The sequence below is a fragment of the Doryrhamphus excisus genome, chromosome 4 (genome assembly GCF_030265055.1).
Source record: "Doryrhamphus excisus isolate RoL2022-K1 chromosome 4, RoL_Dexc_1.0, whole genome shotgun sequence".
Taxonomy (NCBI): domain Eukaryota; kingdom Metazoa; phylum Chordata; class Actinopteri; order Syngnathiformes; family Syngnathidae; genus Doryrhamphus; species Doryrhamphus excisus.
In genome coordinates, this window is record NC_080469.1 from 13,203,799 (window position 1) to 13,219,813 (window position 16,015).

Here is a 16,015-nt window from a genome sequence, read left to right on the forward strand (position 1 = left end):
ATAACTTTTAGACGTTGACCGTTACAATATTTAACTGGCCTTCATCATTTACATTTTGTTCACTTCCTGTGTGGAAAGAAATGAAGATTAAAAAAATTCTACTATGCCTCAGCAATGCCACCTTGTTTGTTGTCTTTGTTGTCTGTTGTCTGTTGATTGATAGATGTGGTGTTGTTTTCCCTAGCATTTTTTGGTGTCATGCCTGAAGGTGCCCCCCAATCAAAATGTCAAACACAAACTAGGATTCTTTTTTCAATTACCACTTTATTTTTTTCTATTCACATCTGAGTTACTATAGTTAATATTGTTACATTTCAAGTTCCATCGGTATAGAAATATGCAGTAGAAAAAACACAGAATCAAAGATGGCAATAGTCCAGCTGACCAGTACAAAACAATGACTACCTTGGTCTGACAGATGTCACATCAAGTATTGAAGAAGCAAAGAAAGTAAAGAACAATATAATGTAATATTAATGAAGTGCACAAAAAGTAATGTGTACTTGTGAAAGAAAAATCATGGGTTACAGTAGCACCTGTTGGTTTCAACATGGTCCAACTCCCAGCATGAACACAGGCTCGTTAGTCACATGCAGACATGTTTGGAGGCCAGAAACAATGAGAAACTAACCATGACCTTTGACATTTGCTTATCAGTGCCCTGATAGTAAAGGGCGTCATTAGTGCATTGAAATACAGCAGAATGAAGTTTTTGTCATGTTTTGTCTCAATCAACTTTAAAAGGCAAGTAAACATTCAACAATGGAACCAGAAATGCTATGCAGGCAAAAGAAAGCAAAAAAAAAAAAAAAGACTGTCAGAGGCCTTGTAATGTTGAGCTTACACACACACATTGTTCGAATGTTTGGTGTTGATTCAATCTATTTTGATTTACAAAAGCAAAACAGACCTTTATTTTTAACTTCCTGAACTAAAATAAATCTACTCCAGGTACAACTTGAGGTCCTGATTGGCATTAGTGGTATACATCTTTAATCATATCAAACAACACATAAGGTAAAAGAGTTAGAGTTAGGTTTGCAAGCAATATCTTTAATATCATCTATAGATTCTTCAACATTGTAAAACCAAAAGAAAACCATGATCTTGTAATTGTTCTTACATGAGGACTCACATAATTCATCTGTGAAAGTGTTGGAAATGGACTGCTGCATAGTGATACTAATCTTACAGTAACATTTCATGGTAAACTTGCAAGTAAGATTAGTGGGAGAGAAAGAGGCAATGATGAAAAGTTTCAAGGTGTTGAAGGGAAGTCCATTCCGTTGCAATATATTATACTAAACATTTGGCAACACCGGCACAGCTGGGTTAAGTCAGTTTGTCTTACACAGTTCTTCAGTGACAGCTGACTGATATGTGCAAATATCATGTATAATATATACAAACATACTGTTATAATAATAATAATAATACAAAAATAATAATTCTACATCAGATGGAAAGATCAGTTGTATTGAGGAGCGTCCAAGTTCAGTTTGGATCAAGGTGTTACTAAGAACCTCAGCAATGTTGTGGCCCGGTCAGAGGTCTTCATTAAGAACTGAGAAACACATCCTTCGTTAAAGGCAGCAAAAATGTGATATACACACTCATACACAGGCTGTTCACACAGTATGTTGTCTCTTCTCTCTTGCATTCACATACTGTAGCAATGTGCAATTGTGCAACATGTAAAAAAAAAAAAAGACTAAAGTCCAATCACAAAACTAAAACAACAATTAGTATATTGTTCACAGCTGAAGTGGAGTGGACGGTACTGTCAAGCTCTGGGCCCGGCCTGAACTGGAGCTCCAAACAGGAGAGGTGGCTTATCATAAATTCTACCACCAAAACATCCACAGGAGGAAAACACCACCTGCATCCCCACACAAAATAGCAATCATAACAGAAACATACACCACCATAGTTTTCCCCATCACTTTCTGTTTCCAGCTCCTCTACAAGTTGACCAGCTCGTGTGCAACAAACTGCTTGAGTCTTTCCAGGTACTGTCCATAGAGTTCCACATCATTGTGTCCGGCCCCTTCCACCCACAGTGGCTCCACAGGGCGCTGGCAGCGCTCATACAAAGCCAGGCCATGAGAAAAGTCGATGACCTCATCGTCTGTGCCGTGGATCACCAGGACCGGTGACGTCACCTTTGAAATCTTGTCAATACTTCAGAGAAAAGACAAGGAGAGTCATTAATGAAATACACTAGTTATTATCTACACTAAGGATAATGTAACATGTTATCAAGGCTGTAAAGAAAAAGAACGACAAGAAAGATGCATGTTGTTATTTGACCGGTAGCCTACAGCACCTCACAAGCAACCATTTATTACATCATCTGAAGGGAGTATACCGAATACTACAGACATGAAACTCTAGTCAGTGTATTGCATGTATAGCATTATAAGGTAGTAGCAATAAAAGAGGTGATGACGCAACTCCACAATAGAAGAGATCACATTGGTGCAGTTTTAAGCTGTAAAAACGGCCACAGGGTGGCAGATGTGCATTTTAGAACTCTGTATCTTTCCTACAGAAATACATGCTGCACAGCAACCAGGATGTGAAAAGGCACCATGTCTTGTAGCTTTGAAGAAACGTATTGAATGCATTCACACGCATGCGCACACATACACACAGTTCAGTTCCAAATGTGAAAATTGTTAACAGTTCCTGGTGTTATAGGCAATACTGTTTTTTGGTGTTGTTTACATTGTGGCATACTTGTTTAGATATTTTAGCTGTCTCAATGTGAATGATTGAAATGTATCTTTTCACAAAAAGCAGTTTTTTGCCCTTTTTTGTTGAGAAGTGTTATTTTGCTGAAGCTTACCTATATTCTACTGCTGATTACAAAAGAAAATTCTGATAAAATATGAGATTCTAACCTTTCTTTTGGTATATAATGTACCATGTTCTAGCCCTTGAACACTACACAATATTTTGGGTGCCTTGAAACGTTAAGTCAATGATTGCCGTTTCATGACATTGATGGACATTGATGGGCGAGAGGCGGGGTACACTGTGGACTGGTCACCAGCCAATCGACAGCGGTTTATTAATACTGAATGCTATTTTGAGAAAATTAATTTATCGTGATCGGGTCTGGAACCAATGAACCATGTTAAACGAGGGACGACTGTACTGTATATAGCCACACCCATCCAGTACATTCATGCTTTTTAGGTCCCATTTGTTCACTCACTTGGGAAAGGCGTCAAAGCAGTAAGTCTTCTTTGTGTCAGGGAAGGCAACCCTCATGCCAGAAGTGAGCGGGGAGTGCAGGATCACTGCGGCACTCTCATAGCGAGAGGCCAGGTCCACAGAAGGTACGGTTCCAATACTCTGGCCGTACACGATGACGTTTTCTGGACGGATGCCATACCTGCATGAAGAGACACATTTGGGTAAATTCTGTTTGTTCTACTGCACACACACAGGTAGCAGTCCAATTTGGCCATCTGACATAATAAACAGCTTGTTCAAAGTAAAAGGAATGAGACAGGTACACTTTAGTGCCTACAATAAATCCTCCAGTTATCAGATCTGCAGTTGGCTTGAATAACTTCCAGTACGTGAGTGACACATATGCTTCTAGGGCAAACATATTCACTCATGACTCACTGATTGCTTCCTCCTAAATTACGCATGCAAACCAATGATGTGATGACGCTAAGGGGACGTGTGTAAAACGGACAAATGGTCCTGTGACTCAGATGGGGAAAAGGTAATAAGCTAAATCAAGATATTATCAATGGACTGGTTGCAAGAGAGAATTAAAGAAAAGGAGGACAAAAAAAGAGGAAAAATAAATAAGACATTCCACAGCTGATTATGGCGACCCACTCTAGTAGCGAGTCAGCTGACAAGACTCTGAGAACACTGCTTTACTGTCTCGGCACATAGTAGCCATGTCCAACAAATCAGATTCATTTTGGATGCGTCTTCAATTTTCATGTACAGAATTCCAACAGAAGTGCCCAAATAAAAAGAAATAGAAAAAAAAACTTGCAGTCCTCACTTGGCCTCTGTAATGCTGACATCACAGGCCAGATGTTCCTGACTCTGCCTTGTACATCGCAAAGTGATGAACAATACACGAACACCAAAGTCTACAGTGCTGATGTGGATTATAGCAAGCTGGAAACATGCACACTTACATGCATGAGACATAACGTAAGCTTGGGAACACCTGCTTCAGAAGTAAATACAGACAGACAGATACTGTCCAGCTTTATCTCCCACTGTCTCACGCGGTCATTTGCAGGCATATACGTGTATCAGCTGGCTTTCACTAAAAGTCTGGCACGACACAGGAAATGCAGCCTCATGAGTACTCTGCTGAGTGAAATCAGGCTTCCATTAAACAAACTACTTTGGCTGTGAAAAAATACAAACTGTTGGGGAATAAAGCCTCGTTTCTACCAAGCAGTTCCAAATCCAATTCAGTTCAGTGCATTTTGTGGAAGTGTCCCAATAGAGTCCAGTACTAAAGTAGCGATCTGACATATCACACTGAGGCCTCACCTCACTGCACTGATGTTTTATTGAAATCTACTAGTTATTTAGTTACATTGAAATCAAGGTTGATACAAAAAAAATAGGATCTGTGATTTTTTTTTCCTAAAAAATATTTCTCTAAAAAGGAGTCCTGAAAAAAAGGGGTCATCCTGCAGGTGCATCTAAATAAAGTGGTAGTGATTGAATAAAGTTGGGAGATGGGATTCCCCTGACAATTTGGCTTCATTGTAGCTGGTATGTATTTTTGTAATTCGCATAGTGTTTTATCGTGAGTATTAAACTTTCCCCTTTAATTTGGTATTAAATTAATATGCAGACGTAAAAACCATGGCCGGTTGGCAAAAAAAATGCAGCTGAAACACAACCCCTTCAAATGGAAGGATGCCAACATCAAACTGGAATAAAAGGTATTTGATAAGTAATCATCTTATCTATTTATCAGTGCTCATGTCAAACTATCAAAATGTGACCATGCAAAACACTGAATCTTGGTTAGGTTGTTATTGCTCTTTAAGAAAGTAAAAATGTGTTGTTTCCTTTTTCTTAAATACTCTACAATACTTGATTTCTAAAATATTTGATAGCTGCAGTGCAGACCTATAAATAATAATAAAAATAAACATTAAGAAATTCATAAATACATTTTTAAAATACTTCACTCTGTGTGTAATGAATCTGTTTAACATGTGTTTCACTTTTTTTTTTTAATCGAACTAATTAAACCAATGAACCTTTCAAATGGCATTCTAATTGTGATGTGATGATCTATTGTGATGTACCTCAAGTGTCAACTAATCCTAAGGACAAAAAGGCAGACAAGTAAGAGAAGATTCCAGACAATGCTCGTCTAAGCATTGATGGTTAGTATATGCTCCTCCCAAGAGGCATATAAATGGATTGCTTTGTGCAGGAAAGCCGCCTCGGTGCCGACTTTCCCTCTAGAGCACACAGGCAGACATTGGATCTTATAGATTCTGAATGGGCATTTACCATCCTACTCAACAAAGCACTATAATGATATTTTCTTAAGCAGTTAGTGACATAATTCTAGAAGATTTAGCTCTTGTTTACCTTTTTATTACTGTGCGATAAAGTATCATCTGGCTCTCCTTTATCATGGATTTGCAAGCATCACTGCACAAACCCACAACATGCAACGTTATCATTGGGCGGGTCAGCCTACTTACCAGGTGACGGGATATAGCACAGTCTCTTTAAATCAGGACAAGAAGGTGCATTTAGCACACACAGAAACACAAGGAGCTTGAACCTCTGATTTTCATTCACAACTGAGTCACCTCCACATCCACCCTTATCTCTTGGTTTTGCAACATCTAGGAAAAAGACCAGATCCAGTGCTGTATCTACACTTGTCAGCACCATGGTCCTGACAAGCTCTGAGCAACACAGCCGAGCACACAAGCCTACAATTTGCTGTGTTGAATCTAGGCTTGAATAGACCTCATCGCACCATAGCCAGCCATGTGCCATGGTTACAAGCCCCCCCCCCCAACCCTCATCAATTTTGTCTCTTGACACAAATCCAATCTTTTATGCTTCACATTCTCACTTAGTGTTCTACTCTTGACTCTTGGTTGTATGTGCTTTGGAAAAAAATATCCTAATGTTGACTGAGCAATATAGCCAATAAATGTTATTTTTAGTCTGTCCAGAACATATACGCTGACAAATTTCTCACATTATTTTGCCATCTGTGCAACGGAAGGTAATTTTACACACAATTTTACTACCAACGCACCATCATGCATTGGTTGCTTAAAATTTGTGTGTTTACCGATATGCAAGACCATGATGAAAATATATACCGGGTAAGCTGTGTGGAACCAGTATTTTGCTGTTCTGTGTTGAGAGTGTGTGCTGAGCTGCCAATGCAAAGGCTTGTATGTAAAATGATGTCCACAGAGTGGAATTTTGGATGTATATGTTGATGGACCAGGAAGTAAGTTGCTCTTGTTTGTTTTTCTGGGCCACAGTGTGGGAAGGCCTTGGTCTGAAAGATCATTGGAAATCAGTTGCTAGGCTACCACTCAATATTAGACTTGCGGGATTGACTGCTGGCCCGCCTCCATCTCAGAGGGCAGAGAAAATGATACTATTCAACCGAGGAGACACACACACACGCAACGCACACAACTTCATGCTGCATCGTTCACATTCTACACTTAGATTCACTATTCAAGGGGACCTTTTATGCTCATTTTTCGGCCCTTTGTATTGAGTTGTGGACTCCTATAGATAACAATAGCCATCACAGAAAGCTTTGTAGATCTTCCAGAATCTGCACCTATTCCAGCTTTATTTCTTGAATTTCGTGCTTCTCGTCTATTATAATTTATTCAACCCACAGCCCGCCTCCAGGTACGCCAACTCCGCAATTCCAAATGTTTAAGAATTCACTTCGACAGAATAAACACAGTTAGGACACTGATAAATTGTTACTTACTGCTTGCTCTTCTGACTCTTCGACAGGACCCAGTAATGTTACAAAGGCGTTGGACAACAGCAACAGTTTGTCCGCTAGTCCAGCTGCATACTGGTCCATGTTTATCAAACAGTCCAGTGTGAAATGTTGACAGATTAAATTTTTTCTTTTGGTGGTAGGGAATCAGGAACTCCAACTATTTCTGCCTGATGTTTGCTTCATTAGGAATTGTAAACAAATTTGGCTTTCCCTTACATTCAAAGAAACAATTCCTGGGAGACATTGCTAACGCCGTGAAGAGAGAAGCAGAGCTAGAGACAGGGCAGGGAGTGTATCTGGCCTACACATTCATAGGTCAGAAAAGTGGAAAAAGCATAATAGGTCCGTTTAAGCTTCAGTATGATAATTGAGGCCGTGTTTGAGCCTGTTGGCTCATTGACTGAACCACTCCCTGCTCAGGTGAAAGGTCCTCATGTACCATGACTAACCAAACAAAACAACACACACAGGTGGAGACTGTGTGTGACGCAGGAGTGGTGGTTTCCTATTGTGTTATCAGAAGCCTACATTACTTTGTCAACACCCAACAAGCTGGTAGAATTTTCTGACTCTGGATAGGTAGCACAGACTGATAACCTAAAGCAATGGTCACCAACCTTTTTGAGCCCAAAATTCCTGCTTTTGGCCGTGAACCTAGACAAGACCTACACACACACACACAAACAAATACATGCATGCCAACAGCAGATGCCCAGGATGGCTCGAATGGGCCACTGGTTCTAAGAAGAACCCAGGGCTGTTAGGTGCCTAGCGTAAAAAACACGAAGTCCGCCCTGAACATTATGGAATTTACAACAGCAATTGACCCAGTCCCAAAGATCAACTGGTCAATCGCAATGGACGGGTTGGTGGCACCTATATTAAAAAGAAGCCCAAATAGGCAAAATCTTTTGGGAGAGGGAGAAAAATCAGAGGGAGGTCAGGTTTATGGAGCGGATCAAATCTATTGGGATAAATGTGGGGGCTTATGTGGGGCTATGTATATACTAGTACAGTAAATGCACTCTTGATGATTCATGGTCAGCAGGAATTAAAGGCAGGCAGACAGGCACGCATACACACACACACACACACACATCCCCGCACGCACTGACAGAGCAAAAGTGCAGTGATAATAAGGGACATTCATTTACTGGGGTTTATAACAATGAAAGCAAAATACACTTCATACGTACAAATCAGACTTCACTCAAAGTGAGTGACTGTCCTAGAAAATTAGGCCATAACTCTACATAATTTACCCCCGAGGTGAGCAAACATAATGACAACATTGTAGGTGACATCCAACTAACAAGACAAGATGATACATCAGATTAGGTCCACGAAAACTAGAAGAGACAATATTTTAACTGTACTTTTACGAAACGTGATTGGGTTTCTGGCTGCCTCACAATTTAGACCACTAAATTTACTATTTGCATCTAAACGCAAAATCACTATCTTAGATCACACAATGCAGAACTTGATATGCCGTGACTTGTTGCTGACCGGCAGCCTTCATTGTCCAAAGAGACATGAATGAACATATCCATCTGAAAGACTGACGGCATTATTCCAACACTCTACCTATAGTAGTAAGTCTTTATATCTATACATCATATAAAAGCATGAGCCATTCTTCCAATATAACAGCTCAGCTTTTGCATGTCTTGATGCCCAGAGATGAGAGAACCACCATTACACCAACTAAAAGTCACAAAATACACATTTTGATCATGTAGTGACATAGGGGCAGCATAGAGATCCATCCATTTTAGGTGGAGATGATATTCCTGCTATCATTTGTATGTTTGTCTTATAGCAGGAAATGCATAGAAAGGAATCCTGGTAAATAAACAAAAGGGACACAAATATGTTGGAAGCAAAGATAAGAATCTTCATATCAGAGGCTCAAAAAGAAGGAAAAGGAAGGGATAATGATGGGCAGAGTGATCCACACTGAGACTACCATGTCTGCGGTGATGGAACTGTAACATAGACAAAACAATATCCTGCACGTTTTGTCATCCTTGTGGAGATCCCCAGAGAAGACTAGCCCATCAAGAAAGCACAATGAAAAGACAACCTGCACATGGTATTCAGTGTTGTGTGGGGTGTGTATCTCACATGGGCTGAAGAACAATGGTATAGATTTATAATCCAAACTGTTATCACAAACGTTAAATGGGATGTGTGCAGAGTCAAGATCACTTAAAAAATGTAGCGCCCACTGACAGCCCCATGACTGGCCCGTGTGATCTGACAAACTACACTGTACTCAATGAGGTCACAATCAGTCACAGTTAAACTTGCAAATAAATGGCCAAAGCACCATGTAAAGACATATTAGAAAACACGTGAACTCTGCCTAGCAACAATCACAAATATGTCACATGACCAATAAAAAATTTGAATAGTGAAAAAATAAAAAAATAAAAAAAAAAGAAAACACGTTTTGACAGAGACTATAATGCTTAGTTTGGCTGTAGTTTTTACAGTCATTGTAGCAAAAATAACCAAATTACTAGAACCACCTTTTGGTTGGCTGCTGTGCAGTTCTATACCTACACAAAACCTTGTAAAGATAGAATTTTGCTAAAGCTCTTGGGTCGATTCCCGTTGGCTTGTGCTGGTAATTAAGCTTTCATCCATCATTTTCCTTACCGTGAGCGGAGTGCCTGCCAGGCAGCGTCTACATCAGCATACAGGTTCTTCTCGGAGGGTTTCCCTGAACTGGCGCCATAACCAGAGTAGTCGTAGGAGAACACATTGCAGTTGATTCGAGAACCTAGACCGATGTAGAAGCTGCTCATCTGGCCCAAGTCCACTGCATTTCCGTGGGAGAATAACAGTGTGTAGCGGGCGCTCGGCGAGCAGCGCACAAACATGCATGCGATTCGGTTGCCTCTAGAGGTGCGTGTCATGAAGCACTCGATAGCCTCCTTCTCGCGGGAAGAGTACTGCCAGTCTGCACGTTCTGAGAGGTGTAGGGTCCATCGGCTGCCACTCTCGTCACACATGAGGCTGTAGGTGGGCTCAGGAGGGAGGAAGGCCAGCTTGGCTGTTATCTTGCTGGGGCAGGGTGGACAGCAGAAGAGGCAACATAGCTCGCTGAAAGATAGGTGATTCATTCTAAAAAATAAAAAACAAACAAAAAAACAGACAGTAGTGGGATGATTCTTCATCATTCTACATCTTGGCTGATAGCAACAGTATTCTTTGAAGCAGCCTTCCCCAAAATTGACAGCTTTAGACAAAATGTCTATCAGTGTTGTTGCTAAAATACAAAAAAATGAAAAACATATGTCATTATATATGAGAATTCAAATAAACGCCCCAAATATAATTACAGTATTTACAATTTATGAGAGACACCATTTTCAGGGACGTATATAGCTTTCTTGAACTACCTTGATAAGGACAAGGTCCCGTCTGTCTCTGTTTGCCTCAAGGCTGTAAAAGCACTCAGGCATTTGTTCATCTAGCACCTGGACTCTACCTGAGGCTGCTTTTTGAGTGATCTGGTACCCCTTAGAAGCAGCCGTGTAAATTGTACAGCATTTTGTTCTCAAGAAATCTGGTTAGTCAAGATGCTAAAGCAGCTCTCAAGAAGGGATTTTGTTTGCCTCACATCACTTCAAGGTCTACGTGTATTGTCACTTAGAATGTGTAATTACGCAGACACTACGTGCCTTTGTCAACTGTTGTTACTGTCTTGACGGATAGTGGAAAGTACAGTATGTATGATGCTAAGGTAGGTAGATACTTTATTCATCCCCATGGGGAAATTTGCAAAAGCCCTGCTGTTCCGACACCCCTCCTGCTGCAGGAACACTGGGCTGGTAAATTTAATATAATATTAAATATAATAATCACATATCCTTCATAGACTCACATCATTCTACAGGCTTTCCACACGATAAACCAGGATGTTGTCATGATTTTGTCAACTCCAACTTTGAGTCTGTTTGTTTGCTGAGCTGCATGTCTCAAGAGTGGGAGAGAAAGCCTTTCTGTAGCATTTGCCACATGCCTTCGGGCCAATGCTTGCCCCACAATCATGTGAGTGTTTTTTTTTTAACTGGCTTTGTCCTATGAACCAGGGTATACCGAAATACAAAAGCAGGATCAAGCTCCTGCCTTTACATTAGTGTTAAAATGGTCAACTGTGATCGACACAATATTTATGTCACTTTATTAAGCAACATTTGAGTTTTTATCCACTATATTTCTCAAGAAAATGTGGATATAATTAATATCCAAGGAAAATTACTCAACATAGAGCAATTAATGTTGAGTAGCAAGATAATGGTGCCTTGCCAACAATCAAACGCGGTGGTGGTAGCATCATGGTCGAGTGTTGCATGAGCGCTACTGGCACTGGTGAGCTGTGGTTCTTTGGAACATAAACTCCAACATGTACTATGACATTTTGAAGCTGAACAGGATCTCGTCCCTGGGCCACATGGCAGTTTTCCAACATGATGATAGGCCAAGATCAAGTGCCTTGCTGAGGAAGCTGAACGAGAAGGTGATGGAGTTGCCAAGTATGACTTCAGACCCAAACCCAAGGTGCGTCTACCAGCTCCACCAGTGATGGTATCATGGAGCAGTGGACAAGCATTCCATAACACCCTGTTAAGTTCTGGTGAATTCCATCCCCAAGAGAATTAAGACAATGCAGGATAACAATGGGCCTTACACCAAATATTGACACTTGGGCCACAATTCGGACATGCTCACTGTAAGGTGTACTCAAGTACATTCAGGTTTAATTTCTATAGTAGTGTCCTTTGAGAAGATGCTGTAATAAAATTGTTGCTGAAATGTGACAAGCTATTTCTTTGGAAATAGATCATATGGTTAAAATCTTTACCCATCATAAACGCTATAAATGAGATTTTCTTAGGCCAATGGTAGAATTTGAATCATTTTAATGACACACTGGTAGCTTCCAATAATTTTAATTAGCTGTAATGCATTCATGTCACCTGCTAGTTTGACCAAAGGGTGCAATGGCATCTCACAGCAGCTAAATACATGGATGGAATGTTATTAGTTTTCCACAAATAGTCTATCGTCCCAGCCCTTGTTGGTGCATAAAATGGTGGGGAAAGCGAGCAGTGTGTTGAGCAAGGTTACACCGATTGTAAACTGGTTAGTTTAGGTTTCATTGACGATGGCGAGTGAGTGTTTACAGTAAAGACAGCCACGGTAATTAGCGTCGATGCATGTATGTGAGTGTCATCCTTTTTTAAGTCAAAGCAAAGAGAATGTTGATTAGTGACATTACCTGGACGTTGGTTGTGTTTTCCTTCCTGTCTTGGGGCGACACCGTTTTGTCGTGTCGTTTTCTAACCAAGCCAGTAAATTGATGTTCTCCTCGACGAAAAACGAGACAAATTATCTCCTTGTTATTCGCCCCGCGTCCCGTTGTTTGGCTATGTTGTGTCGTGGTAGAGCAGCTGGACAGTCAGTGCTGGGAAACGGTTTCGTCCTCCACTTCCAGCTTCCGAAACTGACGGTTGATTCTCTCGCTTTCCTCCCTTGCTCCGTTTCTTCAACATATGATCCCGAATGACAACGATTCCACACGCAGATATACACAATTCGGTGGCGGCATTGAAATACAAAACAAAATAACGGATAAATGTATTTGCTGCTTGACGTCTGTCCCTATCGGGTTTAACGACCAGTTGACAGCAGTATCACTTGACTCGTGAGATATCGCCGCTGAGATTGCGATCTTGGCTTCTAGCAAAGAAAGGGCGGTGATTGACAACGTCTTTAACCAATAGTAGCTATATATATAAAAAAAATAAACCAATTGTATAGCCTGAAGGCGTTTCTGGCGGACCCATCCAAACAAGCGCAACTAATATTTTGATTGACACCCACACAAACCAATCAGATATTACTATTGCGGAAATGCTTTCACTGCATGCTGTCGTTCTTTCCTCCGTGATGTAATTTTGGTCCATTCTAATACGTATTATTTTGTTTGTCCTCATCGTAACTTAGTAAACTGTATGTTATTATTGAATTGATATTGGCACACACACAAAAGACACCAAACACTTCGCTATATGGTGGCGACAACGAGCCACCAAAAAGCGACCGGGAAATAATGACTTCCGGGTCAATTCTCTCTTCCTGAATAATGCTAGGATAACGTGTTGTAGTCCATGTGTGGTTAACTGTTAGCAATTCTAATGAGTTCACAAAAAGGTAACGTGTCTCGATCGCGAGGCCAAAGGCACCAAAACACCATTGCCTTCAAAAACGACAAATATGGCGCGACAGCACAAGTAAAGGTACACGTTCCACCCGTCTGAGACCAGCATGTAGCGGACTAGCTTTAGCATTGTTGTTGCACTGCAGTAACACAGGCAGGTTATATATGTACATGTATGTGTAAATGCCGTTACTAAAATTGTAAAATTGTCTTTGCCAATATAGAAGGCACAATCCAAGATCCACGATGGACTCTGTCAACACTGTAAGGGTGTTCTCGAGTGGAAAGTCAAGTACAACAAATATAAGACTCTGACACAGCCCCGTAAATGGTAAGAACGAATGCAATAAATATGCCACTGTAATATGTGTCCAAACGTGTGAAATCTTGTTAACAATCACCTCTTGTTTGCTCCTCGTTTGAGAAAGGAGGAGCTCAAAAAGTTGCTTTACCAACAGCATTCTTTATGTCAAATTATGTGATGTTTTTGTTATTGTTTATAGTACCATATCAAGTTTACATGCATGTTTTCTCATTTCAGTGTCAAATGTTCTCAGAAGACTGTGAAGGATGCTTATCACGTCATTTGTAAGCCTTGTTCTCTTCAGCTAGAGATTTGCTGCAAGTGCGGAAAGAAAGAGGACATTGTCATCCCGTAAGTGCTGTCATATTTTATTTTCTGGTTCTTTTTGTACAAGTTGTGTTTTTTTGTAATTACTATTTTGTTATTGCCAATATATGTGTGCCGTCCTGGTACTTCAACATTTTAAAGAGACCATTCACATCAAATATATTATTACCCTTTTTTTAATGACGTAAGTGAAAGAGTTATATTTATGGAGGCTCTAATGGAGAACGCCGCCATCTTGTGGTCATACAGTAAGTCGCGTCACAAGTTTTCCTTAGACTTGACAATAGAGGGCGGCCAAAACAAAAGCATCACTTTATCTACTTATTTACCATCCCTGTTGACAGGATTGTACGTGTGTTTCTGCCACTTTTACAGAGTTAACTCGCATTTGGGCCAAGAAGAAGAAGACGAAGAAAAGGATGAAGATGGCAAACATAGAGGCAAAATGTGCAGAAAGAAGGACATTAGTAACTTGGATGATCACGAGGAAGACTTAAGTGATTGTGAGGATAATGAAGACTGTGACAGTAATCCAATGCCAAAGAAGACACGGAACAAGTTGGCTCCGCTTCCAGATATGTCCAGAGTGACCATCACAAACTAAATGTGATGGCGCTAACTGGACGAATGGACGCTTTGGCAAAGAGGTATTCTGGTCGTATAAAAAGCTAGTTGAAATGGAAATAATATATTGGTATTTGGCAGAGTCTGAAACACACACACACACACTTGCTGGATACTTCATTGGGAATACCCACACACCCATGCAATACAATAAACGTCCACTGAGTATTCTCCTAACACAGGGGTCGGCAACCTTTACTATGAAAAGAGCCATTTTACCCCCTTGCCCACTAAAGAAAAATAGCCTGGAGCCGCAAAACATAGTATGTTTAAAACAACATTGGAGGGAATTTGGGGGAATCAAAGTAGTTCAGATAAGAAAAGACGAGTTGGAGTACTCTTCCTAGTATTGGAGATAAACTTACATAAATGTACGTGTGAACTTACTTGACTTGTTTACTCTGCCGCAAACAGGTTCCCATGCAGCAGTTTTTTTAAATTATCTCACATTTATTTTTTAGAATTGTCAAATAGCTCTGGGAAAGTATTACTTATTTTCCTTCATGTTTACCTGTGTGAGAGAGAACTGAATAGCATCCTGTCTGTTCATCCAATCACCAGTCAGAACTCGGCCAGGATGCATTCATGGTCTCACACAAAGTTGGATTACAAAGACATGCATTTTCCCCACTCGGGTGTTTAAAAATCTTCAAGCATTGCAAAGCGGCTGCACGGCGGGCGAGTGTTTAGTGCGCAGACCTCACAGCGAGGAGACCCGAGTTCAATCCCACCCTCGGCCATCTCTGTGTGGAGTTTGCATGTTCTCCCTGTGCATGCGTGGGTTTTCTCCGGGTACTCCGGTTTCCTCCCACATTCCAAAAACATGCTAGGTTAATTGGCCACTCCAAATTGTCCATAGGTATGAATGTGAGTGTGAATGGTTGTTTGTCTATATGTGCTCTGTGATTGGCTGGCCACCAGTCCAGGGTGTACCCCGCCTCTCGCCCAAAGACAGCTGGGATAGGCTCCAGCACCCCCGCGACCCTTGTGAGGAAAAGCGGTAGAAAATGAATGAATGAATGCAAAGGGAGCCACAACAAAGAGGCTAAAGAGCCACATGCGGCTCTGGAGCCGTGGGTTGCTGACCCCTGTCCTAACACTACCATGTATGCCACATCGCATTCTCCCTTGTGCTTTGTCTTGAAGTTGGGGCTCTAATGTACTAGTTCTAGTATCTGCTACCACTCAGTGTACACAACACAGGCGACATAAAGCACTGCAGGTTCCTCAATGCTTCAGCATTGCGTCATTATAACACATTTGAGGATCTGTGGCTAGAAATGAATATACACACACTTTAGCTACACTTTTGTTGTGCCTTAGCTGTGAATGCTGCAGACTTCTGTCTTCACTTTGTCCAACAACTACATGTTAAGAAGTATGTATAAAATACCTGTTTTCCTACTCTATCAAACAGTCTGGATGACAAGATGGTTCACTCTCTGTCTCATCATGTGGGTGTGTATGTATGGAATGAATGGAGTGGAGTAATTCAAACATGCAATAA

The 16,015-nt window shown here is 40.8% G+C and overlaps 2 protein-coding genes across 2 annotated transcripts; one reads left to right on the plus strand and one right to left on the minus strand.

Annotated features, from left to right (window-relative positions):
• Positions 1-252: 252 nt before the first annotated feature.
• On the minus strand, positions 253-12,786 carry abhd17b (abhydrolase domain containing 17B, depalmitoylase). The gene is made up of 4 exons (XM_058071416.1): positions 12,312-12,786; positions 9,683-10,150; positions 3,221-3,400; positions 253-2,181 (listed from the first exon to the last, which is right to left on the minus strand). Exons 2-4 carry the CDS (start codon positions 10,147-10,149, stop codon positions 1,962-1,964), a joined length of 867 nt encoding a protein of 288 aa, XP_057927399.1. The 5' UTR covers position 10,150; positions 12,312-12,786; the 3' UTR covers positions 253-1,961.
• Positions 12,787-13,005: 219 nt separating this feature from the next.
• c4h9orf85 (chromosome 4 C9orf85 homolog) lies at positions 13,006-15,922 on the plus strand. Its single transcript, XM_058071286.1, has 4 exons — positions 13,006-13,332; positions 13,478-13,584; positions 13,795-13,908; positions 14,260-15,922. Exons 1-4 carry the CDS (start codon positions 13,231-13,233, stop codon positions 14,486-14,488), a joined length of 552 nt encoding a protein of 183 aa, XP_057927269.1. The 5' UTR covers positions 13,006-13,230; the 3' UTR covers positions 14,489-15,922.
• The last annotated feature ends 93 nt before the right edge of the window (positions 15,923-16,015 follow it).

Excerpts from the sequence above, each read along its gene's own strand:
- abhd17b (XM_058071416.1), bottom strand. The coding sequence starts at position 10,149 with ATGAATCACCTATCTTTCAGCGAGCTATGTTGCCTCTTCTGCTGTCCA. Across the intron at positions 3,401-9,682 it reads TGGCAGGCACTCCGCTCACG|GTATGGCATCCGTCCAGAAA; the intron begins GTAAGGAAAATG and ends CTCTTCATGCAG. Across the intron at positions 2,182-3,220 it reads TGCTTTGACGCCTTTCCCAA|TATTGACAAGATTTCAAAGG; the intron begins GTGAGTGAACAA and ends TTTTCTCTGAAG.
- c4h9orf85 (XM_058071286.1), top strand. The coding sequence starts at position 13,231 with ATGAGTTCACAAAAAGGTAACGTGTCTCGATCGCGAGGCCAAAGGCAC. Across the intron at positions 13,333-13,477 it reads GCGCGACAGCACAAGTAAAG|AAGGCACAATCCAAGATCCA; the intron begins GTACACGTTCCA and ends TTGCCAATATAG. Across the intron at positions 13,909-14,259 it reads AAAGAGGACATTGTCATCCC|AGTTAACTCGCATTTGGGCC; the intron begins GTAAGTGCTGTC and ends CCACTTTTACAG.